Source organism: Barbus barbus, assembly GCF_936440315.1.
Source record: "Barbus barbus genome assembly, chromosome: 24".
Lineage (NCBI taxonomy): Eukaryota > Metazoa > Chordata > Actinopteri > Cypriniformes > Cyprinidae > Barbus > Barbus barbus.
In genome coordinates this window covers 11429943-11440370 of record NC_136752.1, presented here as the reverse complement: position 1 = coordinate 11440370, position 10428 = coordinate 11429943, and the positions used below count along the sequence as shown (strand labels likewise).

Here is a 10428-nt window from a genome sequence, read left to right as displayed (position 1 = left end):
ATGTTGTCCAAAACCTCTATTAATTTCTTGTGCTGAACCCAAAATAAGATATTTTGAAGAATGAGGGCAACCAAACAGTTGCTGGTCTACATTGACTTTGATAGGAAAGAAAAATCCTATGGAAGTCGACCAGCAACTGTTTGGTTTTCCACCTTCTTCAAAATAGCATTTATGTTCAGCAGAAGAAAGAAACTCATTCAGGTTTAAAACAACTTTTGAGTAAATGATGATAAAAATAAAACATTATGACAGAATTGACAGACAGATGACAGAATATTTATTTTTGAGGGAACTATTCATTTAACGTTAACAAAACAACAAAACGCAAAGAGAAAAATCACTCACTATTCTTGACTGAAAAACTTTAATACAGTTGCTTTAGGAATCAGTCTATCTAGTGTTTTATTTTTATATTTGTTCATTCAATTTCATTGAATGCTCTGCTAAATACACCTATTGTACCTGAAAATAAAGCACTGTTTGTTTTATTTGTATATTATGTGTATTTGTAATGTGTATCCTTGTTCTTATTTTTTAATAAGAAAGATAAAATAATGACAAAGATTTTTTATCTTCGCCCACTTTGGCCTAAATATCTGCCATGCATCTTTGTCTTTCTAGTTTGGCTGTAATGCTCAGACAACTTGTGAAACCAAAATAGTAAAACAAAGAATCGTGATAAAATCGTGAATCGTGATATTTCTAAAAAAAACCGTGATATGATATTTTTCCCATATCGCCCACCCCTACTGTATACATACATATACACATACACACACACACACACACACACACACACACGTTTTATTCTACAGTTAAAAGTCCTATCTCACATCCTATCAGTGAAAAGTGACAGACAAACGTTTGTTTGCAGTGGAAATGAGGCATAAATAAATCATAATGACAGACGTCATTAAGGTTGTTAAGGTTTGAGTTAACAGCTGAGTTGTTATGAGAGTTATTTACATGATCTCATTACAGTCTCTGCAACAGAAACATTAAACTGCTCTAGAGAAGCGATTGATTCGTGAAAGATCTGTGTGTTTCTGTTGACGGAGTCTGACAGCTTCTGTGTTTAGGAGAAACAAGACGCGCTGAGCAGGGTGAGAGGAGAGGCAGCGCAGGGAAAGCAGAAGAGAGGCAACAGGAACAAATGACTTATTCTGTTCTCTGGTGGAGGAAACTACCACCTGCTCTGTGAGGACCTCGGAAAAGAGAGAGAGAGAGAGAGAGAAACAGAGACCACGGAAGTCGAGCTGGGGCTTATTTTAACATTCTGATCACAAATGTGTTTACTAAAAATATACAGACCACTGTATCTGGAAAATCTCTTCTTATCTGAATATATCAAGTCTGTTTTAAGTAGGAAAATATGCAAATTACAACCCACATAAGATTAATTTGCATACATTTACAGTATGTTATGACGTAACTCTCTTGTGATCTATATTTGTCAATGTTAATTAAAATGATGACAGGAAAAGGTCGCTACTGACATTGGACGTGTTGCATTGTGGGTCAGTGACAAAAAGGGGTTGGCAAGATGAGAAATTCAAAAACTTGTTTTAAAAGCATGCATCAGGTATTTTAAAATGTACACAGCGTGTTTATGCTGATTTTATGTAGTTAAAAATGACATGTAACATTTTTTACAAAAGTTAAGACTGAATGTACTTGAAAATGTCAAATGGTGTAACCGCCAAAGAATGAGAAACATTAAATATTTTATCCACCTAGATGGCATGTAAGCTTTCTCATAGAAATAAATACTTCATTTTAATATTACACGAATATAGATTTTATTAGAGTTATCTCTAAATGTAAATTTTAATGCGTGTTTGCAATATTTGGCAAGAAAACACAAATTCTATTCCAAATAATCTTTGACAAATTATGTAAAAAAGGTAAAAACCATATTATTGTACTAAACTAGATGATTACATTTTATTCCACATTAATTTTCTAGTATATAATTATATTTTTATGAAAAATACTGGTTACGCCAATTGACACAAACCAGTTACACCACCTGACCATGTTGCTTCTACAGCCATTGTTTGTTGAAGAAATTGACACTGAAAATCAAGCATGACTGTCAACAAGTTCAGCTGAAGTGGGGTTTTTTTTTTTCTTTGTGCTAAAAAAAAATCTGGCAACACAAAATGATCATAGTGATGAACAATGAACTCATGTCTCGTATTGTATTGTGGCATCTATTGGGGAAAAAGGGGCTCTTATATCATAATTATAAAATGTCAAAAATTTAATTAATTGTATTTTACAGATGTAAATTGTAATCTTTGGTTAACATTTTTATCATAGAATTTGTTCAAATGTGGTCACCCACTTCCTTCTGCTACATTATTAAATCATTTATGTATATTACATTATATTATATGATACTATAGATTGCTTAAAGGGATAGTTCACCCAAAAATGAAAATTTCTCCATGATTCCCCTCCCCACCTTTAAGCCATTCTAGGTGTACAGCAGGGGTAGGCAACGTCGGTTCTGGAGTGCAGCTGTCCTGTAGAATTTAGCTCCAATCCTAATCAAACACACCTGAACAATCTAATCAAGGTCTTCAGAATTACTAGGGCTACAGAGAGGTGAGGTTTTTTTTAAGTGTTGGAGCTAAGCTCTGCAGGGCATCGGCGCTCCAGGACCGACGTTGCCTACCCCTGGTGTACAGTATATGACTTTCTTCTTTCAAATGAATACAGTTGGAGTGACATTAATAGTGAATGGGTGATATTCAATAGTCCGATAAACGGCATCCATTCATCATAAAAAAGTGCTCCAGACAGCTCCAGGGGATTAATAACGGCCTCCTGAAGCGAAACAATGCACTTTTGAAGAAAAATATCCATATTTAAAACTTTGTAAACCGTAATAGCTTCTGCTATCTATCATACTTGCCTTTACGAGAGAGTGACATTCCAACGAATGATGGCCATAGCGGACGTAGCATAGGCACTGGTGTGAATATGCTAGTCTCAAGAAAACCAAGCTTTGTTTACAGCAAAGGAAAACCAATCTCGTTCTCGTTCGACACTCAACGAATTTGTCTGGACTCCCCAAATTAATTATAATATTCAGAACTATGGTGCTCCATTTACTTTTATTTACTATTAAATAGTACTAATGTACGGTTATGCCAAACTAGCTGATCTGGTGTTTAATTCAGAATTTCACTTTTAAACCAGATCAATTTTTTGGTACGAGGTTTTTATGGTTACACCACATAGACATTTTTGCAATAATCCCCCAAATATTCTCTCAAAATTAATTAAAACAAGAAAATTTAGACTTGGTCCACAAAAAAGAGAATGTATGCAATTAATTAGCATATTAATTTTGAAATTTTAACCCTTTTAAATTTAATTAAACCATATGGACACAAAAAAAGTAGCATCACGTCATTGACCCACTACACTTTTGCCTACTGAATTAAATTGAAAGCCTCCTCAGGAGACTGTGAGAAAATATAACCCATGTAAATGGCAGGGAAGTGGTTTTGGTTGAAGTTTAACCAACTAATACATCCCCATATTACGATTATAAAAGGTTATTGAAAAGGTTTTAATTTTTTAAGTGTTCATTTGGGGTCACTAAGATTTTTTTTTTTTAAAGAAATTAATGTGTATTCATCAAGAAAAATAGATCACAAGGGAAGATCACAAAAGATTTCTATTTCCAATAAATGCTGTTTTTGAACTTTCTATTCATCAAAGGATCCTGGGAAAAAAAAAAACGTATCATGGTTTCCAAAAAATATTAAGCAGCACAACTGTTTTTAACATTGATAATAATAATAAATGTTTCTTGAGCACAAAATCATATAAGCCCTGGATACTTGTGTACTGTTCTTAAAGGTCAAGAATCACATCCAGTCTAGCAGAAGGGTGCCTGTGATTAACATTGCAAGTATGTAACTGGACTCTTGTTATGTCCTAGTCCGCATTTCAATGCAGGATTAAGTTTACTGGCATCGATGGAGATAATAATAATTTTGCTGTGCAAACATTCTGTGCCCATTTAGAAGCCTTCTAGGTCATTTTTCCCATTTGTAATATGAATGTTTTGAACAAACACAGTGAATCTAGGGCTGGCGTGTTGTTCATGTGCAATGATCTAAAGAGACGAGAGAGAGTGCGTGTTGTCAGGAGGCCTCTGGCCTTTGGAGCGATGTAAGGTCACATGGCACATTCCAAACCTGTTACCATGGTACAATTGGCGTGAGGTGTGTGTGTAGAGCCCACTGCCTGATAAACACACAGCCTCAAAGGGATCCATCCTCCCCTGTGTGTGAACTAATTGCTCATCTGCCTGTATGGCATCGGTGTTAAGGTGTTTGTTGTCTAATAAATGCTGTACTCTATTCCTGCACCTCTGCAACTCTGCATGTGATCCTGCAAGTTGTGATTTGAGCGAGTTGTTTGTTGTCCCCGCTGCATTGCGCAGTGCTGGGCGGAGCGGCTAGGTAACTAGAGACCCCGTGTGTGTACCAGTACCCTCCAGACCAGGCCTGCCGGCTCTATTTATAGTCCTGATACATGGCGCTTGCAACCTGTGACATGCAAGACCAGGAGTAAACAAAGCAGCCAGGCATGTCTGAATCTTTACAAAAAAGTACTTCATAAATGCATCACAGAAATCGGTTTTATTTTTTCTCAAATTCTGTTTTATATTCTATTCTGTATTATATTTATATTTTATATTATTTATATTTTATGTTTTCTGTTTCAATTGTTGAAATCAATTTTAATAATCAAAAAGGATGTATAATAAACTTTAAAAAAAAAATAATTTATTACTTTAACAATAATAGTGCCTAAAGAAATTTTTTTGTTGTTTTTTTATTTTTCTGGATTCAGTTTAATGATTTAATGCAAATTTATTATGAAAAATGTTGGTAATCGAATGAATTCATAAAACCTTAAAATCTTATTATTTTTTAAAAATGTAATCAAATGAAAATTGAAGAATTCATCTCATATTTTGGCATGCATCATGGTCCTCTCGTGAATGTGCGGCGGAAAGAAGAAATTGTTGAATTAAGTCATTATTTTTCTTTTCTTTGAGCACAAAACGTATTCCTGTAGCTTCACAAAATTAAAGTTGAACCTAGGGCTGGGCGATAAAACGATAGCGATATGTATCGCGATAGACACGTGAACGATATCAATAAAAAATGTGTTCGATAAAACGTTCGATATTTTTTATTCTTCGTCGGAAGAAAACAAAGGCTGCGAAGCAAGTTTGGTTGCATTAACAAAGGCACTCGCTCTCTGGTAACCTAGCAACGTAGGGAGTGACACGCTAACAGCCAATCATGTAACAGTTTTCATGTTTGGTTGCGCCATATCGTTGTCTCGTGTCTAAGTGCGCACGCGCGGCTGAGAGTGCACATCTGCAGCCAGACCTGGCTGGTCTGCTGGATTCCTCTTCTTAAGCAGAAAATGAGTGCCGCAGCGAGCGAGGAAATTGTAAATAAAAGAGAAAGTCAGCTCGCCAGTATGGCAGTTTTTTGGATATTATAAGTCTGACCGTAGTCAGACCAAATGTCGTCTGCAAATTATGCAAGACCATCGTCCCCACCAAGACTGGTAATACCACAAACTTGATGTACCACCTTAAAAAAATATCAATAATTATCGATATCGACCGATATGAAACACTGATATCGTGATACAGTTTTCAGCCATATCGCCCAGCCCTAGTTGAACCACTGATGTCACATGGACTATTTTAACAACGTCCTCACTACCTTTCTGGACCTTGAAAGTGTCAGTTGTGTTGCTGTCTATGAAGGGTCAGAGAGCTCTCGGATTTTATCAAAAATATCTTAATTTGTGTTTAGAAGATGAATGAGGTTTTACAGATTTGGAACGAAATGAGGGTGAGGGTGAACTATCCCTTTAAATGAAAGCATTGATGAATAATTGTGAGATGGTCCCAAAATAAACTTTTATTTTGTCAGGTTGTCGTGAAAACATGAGTTTCTGTGTGTATCTAACAATAGTTTATATCTAATGAAATTACAAAATGCTTGTAAAATGACTCTCAGAGCAGCTCTGGAGATGAAATTAATGTGTTCATATACTCATATAGTGAGACAGCAGACACTAAAAACATGCTTGAGTCTGAAAGTCATATTTAAACAGCTTTATATTAACTGACACTAGTCCATATCGTGACTTAAGTGTTGCCCTACTTTTGATTTTTATTAATTCAAAATTTGCCAATTTTTCTGAAATTCCACATTATACAGAAAATTCCACTGTTTCTTTGTATTGACCACTCATTATATATCATTGACACATGACCATCAGGACTCACACAGGCCTAATCATCACTAGTCACTAGTCAGTATATGGTTTCCTAATAGTATCATCTCCCTTCCAAAACACGTCTGCCAAAAGCATTACACAACAACCATTCAGCTTTGTCAAACCCACACGTCATCCAACAACACTTTTAGGCAGAAGAGGCAAACCTAAGACGTGATGGGTGGATGACTGGAGAAGATCTAGGTTAAATGTCATCTGGATTTCCTTTGTTACAATGGCATTCCTACATTAAGAAATTACAAACATGGCTTGAACTGAATAGCTAGGCCCTGTATAACATGTCCACCCAATCATTGAAGCCATATTTCTCCCAATTATGCCTGAAAGACGACTACATGTTATGCTTGGTTTAATTCAGTCATCATAAACACCTGAACATTTTTTTTTAACCAAATTTATATTTTAAAGTCACCATCAAAATCAACATTTCTTGTTATTTTATGGAATATTTCAGTGTTTATTATAAATAATATAACCTTTGACATCATTAGGCTACTTTTTTAATTCATGTACCCTTCAATTACCAGTGGACAAAATAAGTTCTGCCCTATATTTTTTTCTAGTTTGAGAAGTCGCTTAACTCAGATATAGGCCTACATCACAATAAGGAAGAAAAGTAAATATATTTAGATGTGAGATGAGGCAATATCATTTCAATATACTCTGATATTGTGAATGCATCTGAATTTTTTTTTTTGGAAGACATACTGAGCTGCTGCTGGAAAACAACACGATCTAGGTTATCCTGAAGGTGAGACATGCTTTATATAAAATTAATATAATAACTATGCTCAGATGAGTGAAACTGTGTTCCTCCTACCTCTTAGCAGTTAACATTTAGGCTAACTTTAGTTTTTCTTTATTCTCCCTTTTTTCATAAATTCTGATTGTAAAAAGCAAAAGTTTTAGTTTATAATGAAAATATTTCACACCCATTTTGTGCATAATGTATAGCATAACCTAGACAGAAAAACACTGCTCTATTTGCAAAACACACATGCATATCATCTGATTACCGATTAGTTTTATCTAATTTTATATTTAAAAATGTTCTTTCCTCACCTAAATAGCTACAACAAAGCTGCAACAAACTGCTTTTCAGCACTGATAAAAACAATGGTTGAAGTAACATTGATACATAGCCTATTTAAAGGGCTTTTTCATACAGGCTGAAGTCAGGTCTAACTGCACTGACCCACACGGTCATTTAAAAATCACAGCACTTAGTTTTCAGCTCTGATTGCGGTTGACCAACAGGTCAAAGAATCCATGAGGGAAACAGCGAAAGAAACACTGCAACAGTTGGACAATATATCAGACTCAGTGGCCTCATACCAAACAAGCTTTACACATAACTAGTAGTGCTTATACCAGAAAATATAAGCGTATGGCAATCCGCTAGTCTATGAAACTAACTTTTACTGTACCTTCTGATCACACGGAAATGTTTTTTTTCTCATCCTGTTTCATTTTCCAGATTCTTAAATCAAAACACGTTTACTTGGAAAGCAAAATTGCACAAAATAAAAAGTCTTGTTTTATGAGAAATTGAGGCGGACACGAGTTTATGATTAAAACAAGAGCAAATATATGCCAAAGGGCTCAGAACAATCAACTTAACTCAATGGAAAAAAAAACGTTTTCATACCGCAACATTGACAACGTTGTTACATTTTTCAGAAAACAAGACATTTTCATTTTGAGGATATTTAGGTAATTGTATCGGGGGGACAAAATACTGAGGAAAATATAAATTTTTTGAAGCACATGCAACATTTAATGCCATAATTTTATGATTTTCTGCTTCAATACAAGACCTTTTAGTTCTTAATTTGTGGAATAGTGAATTAAGATCTCGTTAAGACCCGCAGAAAGCTTGTATCAGATAATGATTTGAGACATGTGGGAATGCAGACTCCAAGCACACAAAAGTGAATTCATATTCACATGTTAATAAACAGCAGCCTCTCACAGCCGGTTTAATTTGACCCAGTAATACTGGTCAATATTGGCTTCACTGCAGAGATTACATACCAGATGACAAGCTGGAGTCTAATGACACAACCTGACATGTAAATCATCAGCCACACGTTTCCTGCTATTGCTTAACAGTTAGTAAGACAGACATTAGTTTAAAAACACTCCACTGGCTGAATGCTTCCCTATCAACACGCTCATATAAACAAAGTCAACTCTAACAAGTCATGCATTTAAATACAATCTACGACACCCATCCCCCAAGATCCTTCAACTTCTGCTGGCTTGTGAATGAATGCCTCTGCTGAATTCATTCGTAACCTGCTAATGCTTTCACAAAGAATGCGACGTTAAGAGAAAATATCTTGACATCCTTGTCAGGTGTCGCATGCACATGCACAACAGGTAATGCATGCTAATGCAGAGGCGGTAAAGGCGTGCGCCCGCCTTTCCCTCCGGTTTTTGACAGCCCCGGTGGTTCCGCCTCAAGCAGCCGTGCGAATGAACCCAAATGAATGCGTTTCATAATCATACCTCACTTTCCACGACGTCGTGATACGCTGGCGGAGGATCAAACCCTCCGGTGCCCGTGCGCCCGCTGTTCTCGCCGTCTCCGCTGAGGCCGGAGCCCGGGGAAGGGCCGCTTTCCATCGGCTCGTAGCCGTATCCGAGTCCCGGGCTTTCGTTGGTGAGCAGCGCGACAGCCTCGTTGATATCGTTTTTGGCCAGGCGCAGGGCTTTCCGGATGGCCACCGGGTCTGGGAAGCCCATGCATAACAGCGTGGTCATATGCTGCTCCTCCTCTGTCTCCATCATGGAAGTGTGTCGATGATCGGGGCTTCAGTAAGGGGGCACATAGCACAGGCATCCGGCTGTGCACGCCGCCATGTTTACAGTCGGTGGTGCTGCTGGTAATCTGTCACGATGGATTCCCGTCACAGGCAGCGGGCTGAGAGCGGGCCACGCCAGGCCTGTGAAGCGCGCGACGCCAAAGGATCGCTAGATGGGTGTAGACGGGAATACTTTTCAAAATAAAGGCCACTTTAATAGAAAACGCATTCATTCTACTACTACTACACATAAATAACACCAGAAGAAAACTGCATACATATAAAAATAATGATATTTAAAAAGAAAACAATGCGGAGCAATACAAGTAAATTAATAGCACAGAAAAGTAAATACATATGTATACATGTGTGTTTATATGTTTTATATGTATACAAATTTTCACACTCATGAATGATTGAGGATTATATCCCTGATCATTCATATATGGGTGAAAATTAGTCAAATATGACTCAATATGTACTATATAATAAATACTACAGTTAATACAATAGTATAGTATGTGTTTTTAAGCGGGTTATTTATTGATCAGTTATTTATTAGTTTATTTTATCAGCTTATTGTGCATCACATGAATGGGTTTCAATTTAATTCAATTTTATTTGAAATTAATTATCTCTCTCTCTCTCTCTCTCTCTCTCTCTCTCTATATATATATATATATATATATACATATATGGGTCAAAGACAAAAAGGGTGTTTCAAGCATCAAAAAAATTAAAGTGCAATACAACTTTAAGTTTTGTTTTTTACCCATACATTAGAATGTGTGCTGTTTAAGTTTATATTTTTCTGAACAAAAAATAATTATCATGCATTTTTTACATGTTTGACAGAAGACATGCACTAAAATGTCATTCAGTGTAACAATATTTATATACCAAAAAAATATTTTTAGGTATATTTAAAACTTGAATCATTTGACATATTAAAAGACTATATTTAAGCATCAAAGTGCAGCCCTCAAATATCAATTAACTTTAATTTTTAAACCTTTATACTTTGCTAATGTCCTTCAAACCACTATGTTTTCCAATTTGCCAGCAAGAAGTTTTTGTAAGGAAGTGAAAATCATTTAAAATATATATAAAAATTTAGTATGATCATACATTCTTATTTGTATTTTAATAAGTACAGGTCAGAATAAGTATATTGTTTCATTTTTACATAAATTTACGTGTTATACTGAATGACCATGGTTTGTTACTCTGAATGACGATTTGCCAAAAAGAGAGATAACATTGCCAT

General features: G+C 35.8%; 1 protein-coding gene across 2 annotated transcripts in view; it reads right to left on the bottom strand.

Moving 5' to 3' along the window:
• LOC306843910 (ubiquitin carboxyl-terminal hydrolase 24-like) overlaps positions 1-9274 on the bottom strand; it is a 63633-nt gene extending 54359 nt beyond the window's left edge. The window contains exon 1 of one of the 2 annotated variants that reach the window (XM_079375622.1): positions 8866-9274. In XM_079375622.1, coding sequence (XP_079231748.1) covers positions 8866-9147 — 282 coding nt within the window. In that variant the 5' untranslated portion in view covers positions 9148-9274. The remainder of the gene's footprint in view (positions 1-8865) is intronic. The other variant, XM_079375623.1, reaches the window with a different exon arrangement.
• Positions 9275-10428: the final 1154 nt, after the last annotated feature.